Consider the following 21377-nt stretch of genomic DNA (forward strand, 5'->3'; position numbering starts at 1 on the left):
TAACAGAGCCCAGTTTGGCCTTTGATACTGAGGCAGGCATGTGCCAGTCCTATGAATTTAATGCAAATCAAATGTTGAAACAGGTTTTTCACCTCAAGAGAGATGCACTTCCAGCTTAGCCTTTTTAAAATTTAAATATTCTGACAAAAAAAGATTGTAGCTGGATCTATGAATATTTATATACAATTGACATTCTTGTTGACAATATGAAATATTTTCTTTGTAAATTCTTTGCAATAAATACTCAAGGGGAACACATTTCACAAATCCAGTATGCACTACATGCAAAATAGAAAATACAATTTGTTCTTCCATCTTTGCAGTCATAAATGCCTATCATCTGTAAGGCATGAATGCGATCTCACTCCATACACTGAAAGGCACGAATGTGATGTCACTGGTGAAAGTACAGAACCTCTCTGTGTTCTCCGTCTCTGGCTGTCGGAGATCCACACATTTAGCTCAGTCCACATCATTCAGTCTGAGTCCGCATTTTCTCAGAGTCCTCTGGACGTACGGAACGGCGTCATCAGCGAACCAGCCCCGCTTATAAAGAACCAGCATGACATCCAGCAACAGGCTGTGCTCCCTCCTCCTGCGGGATGGGAACGAACACACCCGAGTCAGGATACCAGCACGACCCTGATGACTGACAGCACACTCTTTACACTCCTCAATTATCGCGGCAAGCACTTTGCAACACCGGACTATACCTTAAATTACTGAGATTCAAAATTTGTTAAAAAAAGGCATTGGTTTTGTGGTATTCTGTAATTAGGTAACTTCAGAGTGTAAAATTAATGTAAGGTCATTAAAGTAGCTCACAGCTGTTTGAATGTGTCTTTAGTTTTAAGCAGGTTGTCATCATAATCGTTCATGGTGGAAGGCTCGGTGGGTTTCCCTGGAAACGCAGAACTCTGGAATCCGTTACAGCTGTTGAAGCAACATTGGCCCTCTAAAAACATCAGAAAAGAAATCAAGCTGGCACAAGGTCAGGACGAAGACCTCCGGTTCACTTGTGGATACTGAACTGTCAATAAAGCAGGTACTATAAATGTAAGAAAGCATGTTCACGTGACATAAGGAATTTGCCATTTTGGAAGCTGTTTATAGTCAGTTCAGTTCTGTTAGCTCATCTACTCAGTTATGAGTGAATGTCACTGCAATTTCTAAGCCCATTTTCCCAGCAACCATAGCCAAAAAGCCACAATATTCAAAATACTTATGACTGTGGAACCTACAGTATCCTTTACAGGGACCGTTAAGGTTTACGTAATGTATTCAGCAGTCAGCAGCAGTGCTGTGTTAGCCACGGAGGTGTCCCTGCCTGAGGCGCACTGCTGGGACACTTGGTGTGAGACGACCAGCATCTCCGTGTTGGTGGTGACCGTGTGGACGTGAGGAGGCCCAGGGTTACCGCGGAGATCAGGGCAGGGCCTGGAGCTGCACTCTCTCAACAGAGCCTCCACCTGCTCCCTCAGACCTCCATTCTCTGACCTAACCTGAAGGGGGCAGCGCACACACACACACACACACACACACACACACACACACACACACACAACTCCAGATCTCAGCACTGCAGAGGTGTATTTAAAGCCAATATTGCTGGGAAATATTTTGCAGCTCACTGTTTTATTAAAAGTATTTATCTTGGTCATCATTCAAGCAGCTTACCTTTTCATAAAGCATTTTTGTTTCCTCTACTTGTGATAACAATTTATCCTGTTAAGGAAACATAGTAATCATTATGTTTAACAATTTATTCATCCAATCTAATAATATACAGTGCTGAGAAGAATAAAGACTAATGGAAAAATAATGCATGCATGTTAACCAGACACAACAGATCATCAGTATAAAACCAAGGTACTTGATTTTGTTGTTAATGCAAATATGCTAATAAGATTTACTTTGTGAGATGCCTTGTGAGATTGTGTTGTGTTGTTGAACCAGCACCTTCTGCTTTTGCAGGTCATTGAGGGTAAGAGCAAAACTCTCTGTCAGCCTGCTGTGCTCTGCTTTGGTGCGCTGCAGCTCCAACACCAGGCTCTCCTGCAGGGTGACACGAAGCGGGGCCTCAGTATCACTGCACGCAAACTTTCATTTTCACACATAGCTGCTTTTCAAGCACTGGGAACCGTGCCAATAAAATATGCAAAAGGGGTTTGTTCCTGACATAAAACAGCCACGCATTTATGTTATTTTGAATAAAAATAATGTAATAATGCAACAGATAAGTGATTAATATGTACACTTAAGTATCAATGTAGTGAAAAAGTCAGTTGTGTATATTTATGAAATAAGTATATAAACTGGTACAGATACCTGGTGCGGTGAAATCAGGAACAGAGAGTGCCACCTGGTGGCGACATTCACACCTGCAACCTGCAAATCGCCTCGAGCCGAGTGCCTCTCCTGTCTCACCTTCTGGCTCTGCAGGGATTGGATCTGCTGCTGGAACGCTTCCCCTCGTCTCTCCAGCTCCTCCTGGTGCAGGGCTGTCCTTCCTCTGTCCCGACGCGCGGTGTGGGTGCTCCTGCACTCCTCCAGCTGCGCCCTCAGCTCCGCCGTCTCTCTCCGCAAGCTGTCCTGGAGCAGAGAGCACACTTCCATACGATCACAGCTTCTCTCACAGACCGTCCTCACAATATGATCGCCCGCGATAATTACAGCCTTCTTCTGTTTGTTTCAAGGCTATGTTTACTGTAAATTGGAGTGCCCCAATCAGTGTGTAATCATTACTGTGAGAGGAGCTGTACGTTTCTAAATGAATTAACGCGAAGGACGTGGGCTGATTGCCCTCACAGCACTCACTGTTTGCTGTCTGTTCTGATTGCTGTCGTTTTCTACGGGGATGACATCCGCTTGAAGGAAGATGTCAACTCTGGGGGTGTGGTCAGCTCGGGTGATTATATCATCTCGGGGGATGATGTCAACTCGGGTGATGACGTCAGCTCTGGGGGTGTGGTCAGCTCGGGTGATTATGTCAGCTTGGGGGATGATGTCAGCTCGAGGGAGCATGCCACTCAGTGCCCTCTTTGGCTTCTCCTCTCCTTGCCTCGTGCCTGTGACGTCATCTGTACCCTCGCCCTGCTCGGGGGCAGAGTTTACACATGAATGCACTTTAAATCCACCAGCACCAGCAACAGCTCAGTCCACAGTCTGAGACAACCGGCTCAGATCTAATGAAGCAACCGCATGTGTATAACAAAAAAAAGAAAACACTGATGGTGAGACACCAAGAAAAGAATGAGCTGCTGCCCTGCACGTCATTACAAGAGCTAAATTTATGATGGAGGGCCAGAGGCACAGAAAGTATTATCCAGTCAGTTTATCCTCGAAAGCGGGCATCATGCGTGCCGTGTACTTCCTGACCCTGTGAAAAAGAAAATTCTTTAATTCCAAACCATTTTCAGGCACGGTACATTTTCACACAAGGAGACAATCTTAAAATGAAATGCCTGGTTAACAATGTGACCACTCAGTTCAACCCTCATTTCCAGTGGTTCACTGTGGATAGAAATTAGGGTCTGGAAACATTGGAAACAGTGGCGGCTGGTGAGCTGGAAACAGGGGAAGCCCGGACATTACCTTTAAATCTATCATTACTTTCAAACTGTTCCCTTTATCCTCCTTGATTAACAATAAAACAAATAATTCACAGAATAATCAACACCAATTGCGTAATTAGAATAAATGATTACGCTTGCGAAACACTGCAGATTTTGTGTGCTATTGCAAAAGCTACAACATGAGATTGTTTAATTAACAAGGATTGTTAATTCAACATTTACATATATTGATTAAAGGTTGAAAGTAATGATAAATTTAAAGGTAGTGTTCGGGCTTTCCCTGTTTCCAGCTCACCAGCCGCCACTGATTGGAAATCCAAAGTATTCTTAATATCATATTATGGTAACAGACATATGCATGTTATACTAAAATGTGTATTGTATTGATAGAATGGCAGTATCCATCATGTCTGAATCCAACCCTTCTGGCCTTTCCATCATCTCTTTCCAGATAATCCTTCAGAAGATCCCTCATTACCATAGATGCAGCCGACCTCTCTGCTCCTCTGGTTCTCGGTGTATTTGGGACGGGGTCAGCGTTCCCCTCTCTCTCCTCACTCCCCCTCTTTAGGAGCTGAGCCTCCAGCTCCTCCACCCTCTGGGTCAGGACGTCCCTCTCTCTGCGGGCCTGGACGATGAACTTGTCATACTCCTCCCTGATCTTCCTCTCCCGCTTGCAGTTTGGGCACTCCACAGCCCCCCCGGCCACGGCAGCGGGGGCGGGCAGGGGGAGGGAGGGGGGGAGCTTGTCCACAGAGGCGCGGGGGGAGGGGTGGACCTCGGGCCTGGGGTTCCTCTCGTGGGGCTGGAACCCCACCAGGCTGCTGGAGAGAGAGCGGGCGCCAGGTCCCCTCTCCTCCACCGGCCTAACCCCCCTCGCAGACCGGTTCGCCTGGGGCCCCCCCTCGGCCAACCCCAGCTGGGGCAGGAAGGCCTTCTGCTCCCCTTCCTCCACTCGCCTCAGCCCGCATCCAGAGCGGTGCGGCGGGCTGGAGACGATGGGCGGCAGGCAAGTCTGGGTCTGGAGGGGAGGAACCTGCAGGGTGTTAAAGCAAGCAGTATGGGTACAGATCAGCAGAAACGAGGGAGAGGATGAATGGAGCTTTCATGACAATTCACACGTTCATGTCCTTTCCTGATGATTCATCATGGTTTGGTATCTTCTGTAATCTTCCAATATCAATTCATACAGGACTAATGACTGATTGTCTAGTAATTTTAGGTTTTTAATGTGGGTGGGGGGGTGGCATAGTGGTAAGGAGCAAGAGCTTGTAACTGACAGGTTACAGGTTTGACTCCTTGCTGGGGCATTACTGCTCTATCCTGGTGCAAGGTACTTAATCCAGGATTGCCTCAGTAACTGTCCGGCTGTATGAATGGATAACATGTAAAGCTGTAACCTGTGTCAGTTGCTCAGGAAAAAGCATCTGCTAAATGACAATAATGTAATGTAAACTGACATAAAGAACAATGTGTGCTGTATGTTTATATAGATTTTTGCCCTGTGGAAACTGGATTGCTGTGCTTTTAATATTTGAGTAATATGCAGAGATATTCTTTCTTTTCTACAGAACAGTACGTTTTTGCATCAGTTACAATTCATTAATAAAGAACCCACTGGCACAGTTTCCCCATAAAGGTTTGCAGTGGTGAGCTCCAGGAGATCGCTGGCACAACATGAATGCACACCAGTAAATTCTTCCTTCTAAAAACAGTTTCTGCCATTGTTCAATAATTCAGCTTTTGTTCAGAGCCAGCTGCCTTAATTTAACAGAGGGGGAATACAGTCAGAATCTTTGGGGGGATGGAGATCTGGGCCAAAACAATCCAAATAAAAGGATATACAGTACACCCATCACTCTAACGTTTTTAACGGCCCCTTGTGTTAACTTTTATGAGGTCTTTGATCACGAGTGGGTGCAGTGTGAAATGCAAACGCTGCGGTTGCTCTCCTGCTAACGGAGGGCTGCGGTCTGATTCCCACACAAAGGCAGGGTTTGACAGAGAGCAGGGCACACTTTCAGGGCCTGCCGAATGTCCCCACCCTGGTGCCAGAGGTGCCCGGCTGGTGTGATGGCCGCCGGCTGGGGCTCGATCGGGGTTTCTCGGCTAAATTCACACTCTGCATCTAAACAGATAAAAGCACAGAAATTGACAACATATTAAAGACACAGTCGGTGTCCTATGATTTTAAAAATGACTACTTTACAGAGGGCTGCAGAGGAGTGCGCTGTCCCTGTGACCTCTACTTTCACAGTGTCTATGGTGCATATCTATGGTTCCTTCAGATATTGCAACCACAGAATATGTATTTGAACACAACATAGGGTTTTCCTGGTTTTAATTAGGGTAGCAGTGTGGTAAGGAGCAGGGCTCCTTGTCTGATTCGCTGCTGGGGCACTGTTGTTGAACTCTTGGCCAAGGTACTTAACCCACATTTGGCTCCAGCTGTTAAAATTGATAAAATTGTAACTTACCGTATGTACGTTGTTCTGGATAAGAACATCTGCTAAATGACAATAAAGTAATTCTTTCATACAACCACCCATGGTGCCCTTCAAACAGCCCATATATGCTACAGTCCTGAGCGCCGCGTTGCTGCAGCAGATACAGGTAAGAGGCAGGTGTTTGCGCAGGTGGGGGTGCTGGAGTGGGCGTGGCTGAGTGAGCACCTGCACGCGGTGGACCGCGCGGGCGGGGACGGACATGGCGCGGCAGGCGAACTGAAGGCTGCTGAGCGTCTCTGTGATGGAGGACGGGCTGGACGACACGGTCACCACCAGAGAGGTGCGGCAGTTTCCCCCCAGGCTGCAGAACATGGGGTGGGGGTGGGAGGGGCGTCGTTAGCAAACTGACACCTGGGGTGCACTTGCGGTTATCTCAGCCCCAGCAGCATGAGTGATGGCGCTTACCACTCTCTCAGAACCCTGGTGAGCAGGAGTGATAGTGCTTACCACTCTCCCAGAACCCTGGTGAGCAGGACTGATAGTGCTTACCACTCTCTGATGAATCCTGGTGAGCAGGAGTGATGGAGCTTACCACTCTCTCAGAACCCTGGTGAGCTTGGACTCCCTGTAGGGCACATGCTGACAGCCTGCAGTGCTGAGGGCGAAAACCACCTGAAATTAGAAGCATGTACACCTTCAATCTGGCACTTACACTTCACCAAATCACCTGATGGCAGGTGTGCTGTGCTTAATATGACTTTACTCTCACCCCGCAAAAATCCTAGCCATCATATAAATAACCTTAAGAATGACATATTGCATATTTTTCATATGCAGGTAATTTACAACATCTTTATGTTACTTTATGTGTTTAATGCAACTCACGTGAAAATGCTGCTGTTTGTTCTTAATCATTGAAAACTGTAATTCAGTTTAGCTTTTGTTTATATCTTCCCTGCTTACAGTGACTCAATTCACAGATCAGCAGAGAAATGAAGTGTTTTACTGTTGCTAGAGCTGAGGTAACGATTACAACCACTCCTTTGGCTCAAAGGCTTTTGAGTGGACTGTTTATCTCTACATAAATAATGAACACACACTCTTGATCTTGATCAGTTAAAAAACCAAAACCACTCCAGGGAGGGAGCAAAGGCCTTTCTCTTATCTCCCTGTTGCCATGGTAGTGGGGCCAGGGGCATCTGTTAAATCAATTTCTTCTCTTGAAACCTGACATCTTTCTTCCAATAAAAAGATGCTGAACCTTTTAAAAGCGGCCCTGTGTATTGAGTCCTAGCAGCTCTCTGAGTGAGTGGAGCAAGGAGAATCACACATGGACTCCCTCTGAAGAGAAACGCATGCAGACTTATTGTTTGGCTTCAAACCATTTCTGGTTTATTTTTCTCACATTATGTTCAATGAGACTGTTGTGTGGTGGATATGCTGATCAATGTTCAATAAATCAGAGATTGTTTGGTGCGTAACAGTAAGGCTTTGATTCATTACAACCTTTATTCTTAACTTTGACAAACTTAAATGCAGATGCCTATTTTCATACAATTTTCATTCAATCACTGACCTCACCCAACTGTGAGGTTGTGAGGTCAGACAAATGTTGATTGAATATAGTTCCAAATTTGTAGTTTAACTTAATTTTGACAATTAATGTTTCTGGTCTAGCATGTTACGCTAGTATTGCTGTTGTGTTGGGTCAGACAGGAAAAGAGAAGCAGGACTGGATAAACTCTCCTGAAAGGTGGAAAGAGATAATCAAGGGTTCAGCTGAATTAAGGAGTGAAACATCACTTGCGTTTCCAAATATTGTGAGGGACCTCTTGAGCATCTTGGCTTCTTGGGCGTTTTCCTGGACTATCTGGAAAGATCTCCTCCCGTCCATGAGAGCACCACTCCGAGGGAGAGCCTGCAGAGGAACCAAATGGGAGTGCAGCATACACACTACTGCTTGCTGTGTATGATCATCACTTCATCAGGTCATTAGACTGCAGATCACTGGTCACATACTCATGTAGTTTTAAGATGCATTAAGAGTATTTTTACTGGACTGGAGCTCATAGCATGATTACTTCTACATGACCAATGACCATAATAATAACAGAAATAAAACAAAGAGAAGCACTCAACAAATGGGAGGTCCTGTAGCGTATTACAGTTCTGAACAATGTGGGCTGCAGTGATTCTTTCAGGGAAGCAGAGACATTAGATGACATTGTCCTTACTGAATGTGAACAGTCAAGCAGGGTCCATTTCAATTCATTGTCCTTACCTTCCCTGAGCTGGCCAGGTCCACCTAAAGAGAACAACAGTTTGGCATTGAAAGAAAACTGCTGTCATTTAATTCAACAATATTTAAACTGAAATATAAAAAATGATTAAAAACTCTTTCTAAAATTTTTCTAATTGCCAGCTGTGGTTGTACATTGGGGTGTACGAGCCATTGTCATACTGTACGTAAATTGTGACAGGAAGAACAGTCTAAGCCCACAATTCCACACATTCAGTAACTCTCTTTTGGCCAATCTGACAGGGCAGTAATTAAACAAATGCTTTCATCTTACCAGAGTGAGCTTGCTGATGGTCGCTAGTCCCCCCTGGGCTAAAACGTACCAGAGAGAGTACACAGTTTTATTGAAATGATTATTACAGACACTCATTTCCCTCTGATTTCACTTATTTAACGCGGCTGTGCCATCTCTCCTTGCATGTTTGAGATATGACTGGGACATGAATACAGAGGGGATCCTCCAGAGAGCTTGCTCAGAGCTCGGTGCTTAACAGCAGCTAAACCGGCACAAGCCTGCAGTGTGATGGGCGTTTCAGGAAGCGTGCACGACAGAGTGAGTCAAGCGCAAGCATGAGATAGAGACACCATGTGACACTTCTCCACCGAGTTGCTTAGAAGGCGAGTGAGCCCAGAGAGTCCTACCACCGCCTCGCTCTGCTTTGCTGCCTAACGACTGAGTGTGGCGTGTCTGCCACTGGCAACAACCCCTGGTTCTTTTGCACATGTGAGGATGGAGAGAGACAGCAACGGTGCTCCCAAAATGCCGCTGGCTGCAGCCTTACCGCTGTGCTCCTGCGGGCTCATGCTGATGGCAGTGATGGTGAAAATGGCGTGGCTTCTGCTGGCGAACTCGCCCTTCGACACCCCTTTGAGTGAGACAGAAACAGGCAATTACCAAGCATGGAAATATACAGTATATTTAACAGCAGGAATATTCTAGGTATTTAGGAGCCTGAGTGTTTGATTGGTCGAGTAGAACTCAACACACATGTTAAGACTGGATCCGGGCAGTATGACTGTGATTCAGTGTAGAAGTAATTGTGAAACTAAATTTTCCCCTGACGTTATCAGTGGTGTCAGTACCATGCACATACCTCTATATACAGTATGTGACTTTTGCTCCCCTTCAGGAACTGTCATATTCATACTCCACCTGAATACATCTGACTGCACACCTGTTCCACCTGATCCCTTACCTGTGTGCCTGCTCCACCTGATCCCTTACCTGTGTGCCTGTTCCACCTGATCCCTTACCTGCACACCTGTTCCACCTGATCCCTTACCTGCGCGCCTGTTCCACCTGATCCCTTACCTGTGTGCCTGTTCCACCTGATCCCTTACCTGCACACCTGTTCCACCAGATCCCTTACCTGCACACCTGTTCCACCTGATCCCTTACCTGCACACCTGTTCCACCTGATCCCTTATCTGTGTGCCTGTTCCACCTGATTCCTTACCTGCACACCTGTTCCACCTGATCCCTTACCTGCACACCTGTTCCACCTGATCCCTTACCTGCACACCTGTTCCACCTGATCCCTTACCTGTGTGCCTGTTTGCTGCCCCACGTCTGTAGAGTTGCAGCAGAGCCTGGGAGGAGCTCACCTCCACCTCCTTCAGTCCCTCCACAAATGCCACCTCCTCCCCCTCGTGTATCCGACACACCTCCGCCGGCTGGCTCTCCTGCAGAGAGGAACTGATTACCTTGGTCTGTCCATATCAACAGCTTTAAACTGCCTCTCTGAACTGTTACTGTGGCAAAAGAGATACTCACCAGAAGATCATAAATCTTCTCGTTGGACACATGAATAAAGGAGACTCTGATCTTGCAGGTCAGTGCCTCTGGTGCTGGTCCCATAAATTAAAGGTTATTGCCTTTTCTATGCGGAATGATGCATAACTGCCCCAAGGCTTTGGGTCCTTCATGTTTAATCAAGATTACTGACACTTGATTTCTGTTCCTCCTTAAAGACAGACCTTATCTAACTTCTCCTGTCAAATCAAGCACATTGTTAATTACCTGCACTGACTGTCATTGAGACTTCTTCAGAAAGACACAGGATGGTACAAAAAATCAGAGCAGACAAGAATTCAGCAGAGATTTCTCCCATTCCTGACTAAGGTATTCTTATTCATGCTGTTTTATGGCTTCTTCTAAACTGCATTATGTTTCATATGCCACAGTCTCATAGTGTAGGACCATCTGACCTGGGCTGAAAACCCTAGGTCTTGTGCAGCATGAGAGGGACCTTGCAGGGTTAGGGTCAGGATCAGGATCGAGGTCAGGATCAGGGTTAGGGTCAGGGTCAGGGTCAGGGTCAGGATCGGGGTCAGGGTTAGGGTCAGGGTCATGGTCAGGGTCATGGTCAGGGTCAGGGTTAGGGTTAGGGTCAGGGTCATGGTCAGGGTCAGGGTCAGGATCGGGGTCAGGGTTAGGGTCAGGGTCATGGTCAGGGTCAGGGTCAGGGTTAGGGTCAGGGTCATGGTCAGGGTCATGGTCAGGGTCAGGGTCAGGATCGGGGTCAGGGTTAGGGTTAGGATCAGGGCCAGGGTTAGGGTTAGGGTTAGGGTTAGGGTCAGGGTTAGGGTCAGGGTCATGGTCAGGGTCAGGGTCATGGTCAGGGTCAGGGTCAGGATCAGGATCGGGGTCAGGGTTAGGGTTAGGGTCAGGGTCATGGTCAGGGTCAGGGTCAGGGTCAGGATCGGGGTCAGGGTTAGGGTTAGCAGGAAGGATACAGCTGAAAATGTCCTCCGCAGCTCTACTGAGGATGCCCCTCTGCCTGCCAGTCAGGCTTCCACCCAGCAAGGTGTAGCTCTTCCCACTGCCAGGTGAACCGTAGGTGATGACACAGCCATTGTAGCCCTTCAGAAGGGACTCCACCAGAAGCTGAGACAGGAAACATCAGCATGCCTTCATTCTCTATGTGAACCTTTCCACATCCCAAACGTGCACATACCTACACAGCACTCATTTTACACATCTTCACTTGGCTTAGATATGATGATTATTATTCATTAATACAAATAATGATCGATACTGAAATAATACAAATAGTAATTACCAATTTTATAAATAAGAATACATCAAAATGGATTTAAATATGTACTTTAAATATTTATTTCTTTTAAAACAGACAATATATCAACTTCTATCAATTAAGATATTTAAAAACAAGACATGTGCAGGAGACAAAATAACTGCAATATTTAATAATTGTGGTTCATCATAATATTTCATTTCAACAAAGATATTATGCTTCTGGGGAATTTGCCATCCGAAACCAGCAAGACATCTCTTGACAGCATCCTGGAGCGCAATTTTAAGAGCAGATTCTGTGTCCTGAAAGCTTTTATCCTGAGGGTGGAGCAGTCATTGTATTTTCTGCTCACACAGGGGGTATATAACGGTACACTTGTTACCTTGGCTGTGGATTCATAGACATCCTTCTGAGTGGCACTTTCATCCCAAACAGCATCAAAATCCAGGCTCTGGGGCGGGTGACCCTTTACAGCGAAACACCTCACCATCAGTCTCACTGCATACACTTTTAATATTACAAAGATAACCTTTGCAGGTGGTCTTACGTGTGTGAAAAAGCATTGCCACTAACACTGATCACACTACAGTGCTTGCATATTTATTCCAATGTATCACTGTGTCTGTGCTGCATCAGACAGTCTCTGCAGAGATGAACTGCCACATCCTCCTTTCCGCACCTCTGTCAGATTACAGATGTTTTTCCCACATCTTTATTTATGTGTCACTCATCCTGAGCCCTGGGACAGCCCATCCAATGAGAATGCTCATTCAAGCATCACAGACACTCACCCTTCCTGTGTCAACGGTGATACGGTTTGGCTCTTTCACCTGAATGGAACTTCTGGCATCTTCTGCTAGAGTGGCAATAAATTGTGTTGTTATTTTGTAATATAAAGGACGTTACATGCTATGATGTATTAAATCATGTTGTAGTTGTACGCCAATACGGTTAATGATGCATTGTGTCTTATTTAGCTGTAAAGGTGAAGACAATGCTCCAGACCTCAGCCACCCTCCATTGCTGGACGCTTGGAGTTGTTTAAGAATCAGGACTGTTTTGTGCATGGTCCTGCCGCAGGCTGTCGGTGGGGACTGTAGAATGTGTTACCTGCAGGGTACTGATAAGACAGAGATGAGACCTGTTTGGGGTTCCCTCTGCTCCTGGGGACACAGTCGTATGACGACCTGAAAGCTCTTGTTCAGGATCCTTCCTTTCTCCCTTGCGCTGCTCCCCTTGGGATCTGTGTCCCACTGGCCACTGCTGTAAGCAAAGGAAAGAAATACCTCAGTAAGACTGAAAACGGTCTTAACGTAAATGTACACTCGCCAATTTGTCCAAAGGCTCAACGTCTACTGTAAAACAAAGGCGCGAATTAGGTTTTACTTTAACATGCAAGCTATACGTTGTCTTGATAGGTAATGCATTAAGCTCGAATGCAAAGCCCATAATTAGAAAGATGACGATTTCAAATGTTACCGTGCGTGACTGACACTACACTTTCCCCGATCCGGCAGGTCCGAGTGGAATTTAAGACCTTCACTCAACTCATATTCGCTCGCGATCTCGAGCGACGGTAACATCGCTACTCAGGGGAAGAATTACAATCTCATTGGACCACAGATACTGGAGACTGTATCCCGAAGCTGGCGACAGCACAGCAATTATGTTAATAATGATATTCAGAACATATTTTCTCACAGTAAAAAGTAGTTTATAAATTAATACATAGGCCTACCTTTGAAGATGTTGCTGCTGAGTGTCCATCCTCAGGGCAGTTGGTTTCTGTGAGTAACTGTCAGTGAAGACTTAAACTTGCATCTTTGTGTAAATTAAAGTGGCGTTTCGTTGTTGATACGCAAGAATATAAAACACGAAATGTGACTTGCCCCATATTCTATTACACATTTCCTTGTCTGAAGGAATTTGTTTTCTTTTGTTAAGAAAATAATTTAATCTAAGCACAATTTTTGTCCAAGAGACAGTACCCGCAACTTTTCGGTTTACTAGCACACTACTCTAGGATATTAATGGTTAAACAATAAACACAGATGAAGCCATTATTGCTAATTCAGGATAGAAAATTATCCGCAAAAAGTGTACGTTTGGAAACGGCGCGCCGGACATCGGCTAGGTTAGTCTTGAGTAGATTCTTCTTCGGGCGGTCCTGCATTCCGTGCGCCGTGACCCGCGCACTAAGCATGCGGAGGTGGTGTCACATCACAGACCACCCGCTGCAGGACAGCTCTGAGTCACACTCTTATTAACCAGTTTAACTAGTTACAATACACCAAATCTACACGTTCATTTCTCATGTTAAGAATTTTCATCTCACACGGAATTAGATCAGGACGCATTCCCAAATTATCCTTAACCTTGACTAAGAAACAAAAAGAGACGTCTTTTTTAAAAAAATAAGCATTTGACAGTTATTGTAAGAAGGCAGGCATTAGAGTGTTTTATCCAACATTAGATTAGTTCTACTTCCATTGTCCAATTGTTATGCATATTTAGGGGAGGGTAGGTAACAGGTGTGCACTTTGATGTTCACTAAGAAGTGGGAAGCCTGTTGATTAGTGAATGTATCGTGGTTAGCATATTCCTAAACTTAAAAGGAGGAGAAAAATCTATACAGTTTCTTTACATTTGCAAATGCAGGGAATGTCTTGTCCTGATTCCTACAGCCACCTTGACGCAAACCCCATACAAAGAAATTTACGAGCTGTTTCCCCAGAGTCAGACAGGAACGCTGAGCGCTGAGAGCTAACTGCCCTTGCTCTTTGACCCCCATGCTGTTCTTTTCAGATGGGTTTACAGTTTATTTTATGGGGTCTCAGGGAAAAGAATTCACTGCATCAAATCCAGCACCATTTCTAATACGGTTTCTTTCTCTTGTTAGAAGTGGGTGGGGGAAATGGCAAGTAATGACACTGAATGACCTACAGTCCAGCAGGTACAAAGTTCCATATCTGTTATAATCCACATCATAACCAGGCATTTGTGCCCCTGGAGAGGAATGGCATAGACAACGGAGAAAAGCCCATTGACAGGAACCCAGTAATGAGCCTGGAGCTAAATCACCACCAGTGTGGACAAACATTCCTCTGAAATGTACAGTGAACAGCTTGAAGCTGACACCACCAGCTGTGCCACACTGACTCATGGTGCTGATGGCTTATCCCTTTGTTCCTCTCGTTATTGTTGAGTTTGTTAAAAAGCCGTGCAACAGACATCACACGCACTCAGATTAGCTGTAGATACGTGTAGATGAATGAAGTGAAAATGCCAGTCACCGTTGCCTTAATAATGACACCAGTAATATTTACTGAGGCAGTGTAATGTATACCAATATTAAAATATAAGATAAATACATTTTTTAATTGAGAAAAGTTACACAATAATTAGGAAAAATACAGTACATAGGCAATCAGGGCAATTGGCAGGAAATGCCTATGTGTAAAAAATTCTGAGCAGCACATACTCAAAAATGTGGTGGACGTCTTATGAAAAGCTTTGCTTTTTACAGGTGATGGATGGAACAAGTGGTTGAATAAGGAGACAGAAGCTATAAAAACAATGTGAAGTGAAAAGTGGACGGAGCATTTTTCCTCTGTGCTGTGGGGTGGCAATCAGACAGGTCTGGTTCTTGTGGCCACACTACCTCTATAGCCAGTTTATTTTAGTCACTACAGTCAAACCTTTCATTGATGCTATAGGTGGGAGATATCACACTCCCTACATCACACTAAATTACTAACACGGTAACACTGTTAAGCTCTGAAATATTATTTTTGATTATTTTTGCTCTTGGTTTGTAGTCAGTCTGACGCTGTTTGTCACAGGAGTGTGATGGGATTGACACCTGCTCAGATTGTGACCTGGGGCTTTCAGTGCATACTGCTGCTCATGTGGTCTAATTATGTATAGTTATGCACCTTTGCTTGCTAAGTTGCTCTGAATAAGAGCATCTGCCAAATGGCTCAATGTAAATGTAAATGTAAGTGTGAGCTCTAGCAAATTCCTGTCAGGTTATCATCACAACTCAGCATTTCTGCCCCCCCCCCATTGTACCATTGTTCATTGTCTTCTTAGGCAAAACTATCATCATCTCTTCCTTTTCTGACGTTTTTAAAGGGAAACATGAAACAGTAATGCAGTTTCAAATCATGCAGTATTAAAATATGCTTTGTAACCAGAAACTGGGGCTGTTTGAGAAGAACACAGAGGATGCTCATTGTAGCATTCTGAACAACCCGTTTTTACCTTAAGGACATAAATTATTTCAAATACTTCAAAGTGAATTTTACCTTATTCTTATTTTTGTTATCATTGTTGTTCGCATGTTTCTTTTTATATATGAATAAAAGTAGTCCATTTGTTTCATATGTGCTTTCTTTAATGGCTCAGGTGTATTATGACATCTCCCTTAAGCAGACCTGCCCTGCGGCTCAGGATAGCTCAGCTTACAGAGAATTAAACCGTTAAGATGTGGTTAATAATGCTGACCAATGAGGAGCAGGCTTGCGTGTAGAATGTGGTTTGGAATAGACGCTACAGGTACTGATCCTGGTGCCAAACTGTTTGGTGATGTCATGTTGCCAAGACACGAATCTCAGCGGACAGTGGGAAGGAAAGGTATGTACGCGTGCTGGCAGACTATTCTAGAAGGAGTCTTGTTACTTCAGTCTGGGCAATGCAGCCAGTTCCTCGTGTGGTACAAAACGTTCCATGCACAATCACATAAAAAAAAAATCACAAACACTTGCGCTCACAGACACCAAGAGCGTGCAAATTTTCCAGTTTGTGACAATGTTATGTTAATGTAGGGCAGTTTTGCCAGCTGAAGCCTTAAGTCACTCACAACAATGAGTCTTTTGAATACATGCCTTTTCAGATATGTTTATCATGAAATATAAAATATAATATTGTTTTTGAGAAGTTATCTGACTGATACCAGTGTTTTTCTATTTACACCATTTGACACCATCCTAGAAGTGTTTCTGTGCATTCTTTTCCAATAATCTGGACCTCCTGCTGGATATTTCTGCACATTTTTGGAAACTACAACGCTTTTCTTTGTGAAAATAGAGCTTTCTCTGTCAGTTACAAACTGGTGTCCAATCATAAAGAAAATCAGTAGGAAGGCGGTGAATGTTAGTTCCATTTTTATGCAGTGCTAATTAAATTTCTATTAAATCTACGCTTTCCCAATTGCCATATGACTTAGGCTGCACGCCCCTCTCCTCCGCTAGCATTGACTGACTTGTGTTCTTGTGTGCATGCTGAGGAGACATGCACACAAGAACGCGAAACACCAGAGCACACTCCTGCGGATTCCTGTGGAATTTTGCTGTCGTTTTTTGGCCAAAATATTGGAACTGCGATTATTCGGAGGGGTTACAGGGTTCTTGTCAATTAATTAGTAGGCTACACTACAGATTTTCTAAAAAGCTTACAGCTAAAAACATTAATCTTCGAAACAATGATGGCCAACTACCAGGTACCATGTTACTTATAGGTTATAACAGCAAAGCTTTAACAGACAGGAGTGAAAGACTGGAAGACAGACACGTACAGGAAACCGCTGAAGTCTGAGTGATACACTCACGGTGGGACTTTGGCTTCATTTATTATTTAGACGCTAAATAGTTCTCGCCAACAGTAAGCGTCTGTCGATCGTGATAATTCCTGTTTTTACCATTTCTGGGCCAGCACACGCGCGACATATGATAATTAATATTCATCTAATGTTAGTCCAGCTACTGGACACAGACTCCTCTTTATGAGAGGGTGAAACTGATGAATATTTACACTGAAACACCGGTAGTAAATCCACTTCTACCACTCGGTATGCACAGGGACCGGCTTTCAACATTTAATTTACGGTAACTAAACGGATATAAATAGCCTACATGTAGCGGCCTCAATCTTTGAACCAATGTTCTGAAGAAGTCAATTGCAGTAATTGCTTTTCAGTGTGTCTTTCACACAGCTGGTCGATTTTACTGTCACATCTGATCCTGTATCTGCCAATATTTCTAAATTGGTCAGTCAATCACTTTTGTCCTCTGGTAACTACACAAAAAGTACTAAATTCCATCCAATTCCATATCTGATTTGATACAATTCACCAAATGTTGACAGAACTTGATTGTGATTTTGAAATAGAATGGACAAAATTGAACTAAGATATCACTGCAACTCTAGTTAAACCAAATGGTATTGGTGTTTAATAGAGGTCATACAGCCTACAACATCTTCTAGCTATACTAAAGCCCCCCAGAGGCCTCTCTCCTATTCCCACACTACACTTCATGTCTCCACGTAGTTTTTTTTTTTTTTGCCACGACAGATTCTGTATCTGTCAGTGTCAGTAAAATAGATAATCAGTATATAATCAGTATATACATTCCTTTGCTTTTGTTTGACTCATGGGTTAATTTGCTCAACAGCACTGAATTACATAACACCAATATTCCGGGTAAATTAAGATACGTAGCCGCTCAGCAATGCATTGTTCACTTAGATTTGCATAAACCATTGGAATGACTTCAAACTTGAAATCAGCCAAACCCGCTGACATTGCCGTGGGCTCCCGAATGAAGATGACAGACAAGATAATGAGCCAGATCAAGGTGGTTATAACTGTGGGCGCGTCCCATTCTTACATTCCAAAGGTTCACCAATGACGTTCGCCCACAGTTCTCCTCTTTAACGTTTTTGACCAAAAACGAGACGCTCGTTAACTCTGGATTGTCCGGAGGCGGTGCCGCTGAAAGTGGCCTGTCTGGTGTAGTTGGTTTTCAATCTAAGCAATAGAGGGCGCCCATCCCTCCGTTAGATGCTGGCAGACGTAGCCGGTTTGCTGCAGACATCGCTTATCAAAGTCCTTTACTCATAAACCCTGGTAGACTTTAGGATGACTTTAGGGTGAAAACAGATGTATACCAAGCAATTTTAGAAGCCCGGTGTTGTGTTTTGTGTTCTAATCAGCAGTTGGTTGACGGCGATTCATTAATAAATAGTCTGATCATCAAATGTTCCACTGTGCTGATAATAATCTTTAGTGTCAGTACAGACATTCCAACTACCTTGGAAAATTTTTATAGCACCAGACAATCTTGTAATACTATTAAACTAATCTAAACCACGTGGGGCATTCATTACTATGAGGAGAATTTGGTGGAATCTATTTTAAATGTAAAAATAGCCTCCTCTCCTCCCAAAAGTGGCAACAGCGCATGCAAAAGGTGCACTTCAGCCATGCCTTTTTACAGGGATAGTGGTAGTGATAGTGCTCATAAAATGGTTAAAATGCCCATTATGTATTTATTTTTAAGAAATTAAACAATTAAATACAAATTTATGGTAAATTTACTTTGGTAGACTTCCATTCACAAAAACATAGCTATTCAAACAGAACCAACTCTTACGTTTGAAAGAGCTTCTAAAAATGACACAGACCTTTCACAAATCACGGGAAGGACGTCATAGTTAGTCTATGCATAGTTAGCATGCACATTGCTTTTTAATGTATTTTTAGTGGTTTCCTTTCCTTTGACCAATAAAGCATCGTCCAAATATTTTCACTGAATACTTTTTTTAACAAACCAACAGAGGTATTTCCATTGTGAAGATGCAATGCACTCTGTCACACCAGATGGCGCTGTGTACTTTAAAAAAAAACATATATATAGATATATCTCGCTGACACTAAGCACACATTCACTCCAACTATGTTATTACGTAACATTAGCGATTCTCCCAGGGCACCGTGAAAAGCCGGACCTTCCTGTTAACAAACTGCTTATATAATTTATTTCGCTTTCACTCTATGGGGAAAATGTAAAGCAGACAAGGGTCTGGTGTCCACAGTCAAGAGGAAAGTTTTCCTGGATTGTATTGCCTGCCAAGCCAGTTAATCGATACGAGATAAAAAAATATCATTTGCTCATCATAAGATGTTTTGCACTTTATAAAGTGTCTAAAATGTAGTGCTGTTCTATAACAGGAGTATTCTTAACATTCTTCTCCTTGTACTATAATGCCGTACTCAATGTTTTCCCAGAAGCATTGCTAGCACTTTATGTGAACAATGCAACTGTGTTTTTTTTTTTTTTTTTTTTGTAAACTTAAGCTTTGAAGCAAGTGTCACCCAAAAGTCACCCCCTGGTGTGATGTAATGACAGTGGTAAGTACAGTAAATGGCTGGCCTGGGCCAGACAGAACAAGATTTTACCAGTCAGATCCAGTGGCTGCAGCATACCACCCCTCCATTCTCACGTGTGTAACAGTGAAACCTCACAGGCTTAGGGAACAAACACTGCACCAGGACACAGCACAGCGCATTTCAGGTTAACAAAAAAAAAAAAAAAAAACAGACCAAAAACGCAGACTCCTGCAGTTACGAAATGTTTGCATTTTACAAATTCATTTTACAATTTGTGTCAATATGATAAAAATGAACATATTTCACAAAACCAAAATAAATCAGAGAGATAAGAAAACACGGTACTCTAACAGTCTTGAACTAATGTTAGTTACATTAATGTTAGGTAATCAAGTGAACAACATACAGTACTGTGTCCTTTTAAATATCCGCTACATCTAAAGAAGAACAATAATATTTTATTATCATTGGCCATGTCTCAAGATGAACTGCACTGCTACTCAGCACCATCCTCCATGTTCACATTCATGACTACCATGAAAAATAGGTCACATTGCAGGTTATGGAGTGTGCTCCCTTACATAACTGCGGCAGGAACAATCCACAGCAACATAAAAATGAAGACAATGGAGACACAATGCTCCCCGACATATTAATATTTGTGAGCATGCCCCCTAATTTGTCAAACTCTGAGTCCCAGTCACAAAAAGCTCATTTGCACACTCCCGCTCAGAGCCAGTGCAGTGTTTTCATTATTACCATGCTGCTTCCTGTTATATGAAAGCAATAACAACACATATGCATAACTGTTACCAAAATGCACTGTATCATGAAGCCTGGCACCAAGTATGTAGTACTCTGCATCATCCTGTTATTTCACTTACAGGGCAGAGTAGTGAAAACAAAAATAAGTATTTCAAGTTCTTATGATCTGAGCAAGAATGGCAGGTACCAAGATGCTGTGTTTATGAAGAATAATACTCAGAGTTGTATTTCACATGTCAGGTATACAGAAACTTTGAAAGTCTCCTCCAGAATTACATACAGAGAAGGCAAGCGTCATATCAGTATGTGTGCTGTATAAGAATGCATTTCAAATTCAGTTGCTGTAGTTGCAAGACCTTTTCAAATAAAGACCGAACAACTGAAACAGTGTGCTTAATTGTGGGAGTCACTCACCTGCCAAAATATCTTTGCTTATGGCACAAACTTGCTTGTTAATCAAATGAAGCAGTACGCCATGCAAATCTTTATTCTGTGCAGTTATATCCAATGGGAGTGAACAGGCAGACATTTCAGATATGGACCTGAATGGTTAAATGGAGAAATTAGCAACAAATTTGCAATACTTAATATTTACATAGATGCATGAATCACTACTTTATTTTAAAATAGGAATGTGACTTATGTGTTTTTTTCTCAGACCTTGTATTGTAGTCTCTCTAAGAAAACAGGTCTTGGAAAATTGAGGGATGGCGTATTGGCTGCATAAATACTAGCTTCAGCTGATCCCTTGGGAAGTCCTTAATACCTATATTTTAACTAACTGCAATATCGGTCTTCCGCAACATCTGTGGCCTATTAGTACATTGTCGCATTCATGCAAAATGTTTTGGGGTGTTCAGGAATAGAAGTAAAAAGCTCATTTTCCCCGTGATTGCCCATTCTCATTATGACCAACGATGAAAACTGCCTGCATAAACCGTTTCCTTTTGAAACACTCAGCTTTAGATGGTCTAATACATCTAACTTGACTGAGCTAAAATAACTAAGTGTTTTACAAGGAAATGTGACAGGTACCGAACGACGTTTTAGGACACAAAATATTAGAAAACGCAGTTGCTCAGG

General features: G+C 43.4%; 1 protein-coding gene across 1 annotated transcript; it reads right to left on the minus strand.

Annotated features, from left to right (window-relative positions):
* Positions 1-462: 462 nt before the first annotated feature.
* On the minus strand, positions 463-12380 carry si:ch211-63b16.4 (kinesin heavy chain). Its single transcript, XM_036547172.1, has 21 exons — positions 12374-12380; positions 12151-12215; positions 11742-11825; positions 11058-11208; positions 10096-10169; positions 9866-10004; positions 9104-9187; positions 8596-8633; positions 8304-8327; positions 7830-7940; positions 6615-6694; positions 6248-6383; positions 5620-5703; positions 4054-4611; positions 2818-3093; positions 2428-2592; positions 1960-2055; positions 1678-1725; positions 1273-1502; positions 826-981; positions 463-595 (listed from the first exon to the last, which is right to left on the minus strand). The coding sequence occupies exons 1-21, from the start codon at positions 12378-12380 to the stop codon at positions 463-465; spliced, it is 2739 nt and encodes a 912-aa protein (XP_036403065.1).
* Positions 12381-21377: the final 8997 nt, after the last annotated feature.

This window comes from Megalops cyprinoides, chromosome 15 (assembly GCF_013368585.1).
Source record: "Megalops cyprinoides isolate fMegCyp1 chromosome 15, fMegCyp1.pri, whole genome shotgun sequence".
NCBI classification, from domain to species: Eukaryota; Metazoa; Chordata; class Actinopteri; order Elopiformes; family Megalopidae; genus Megalops; species Megalops cyprinoides.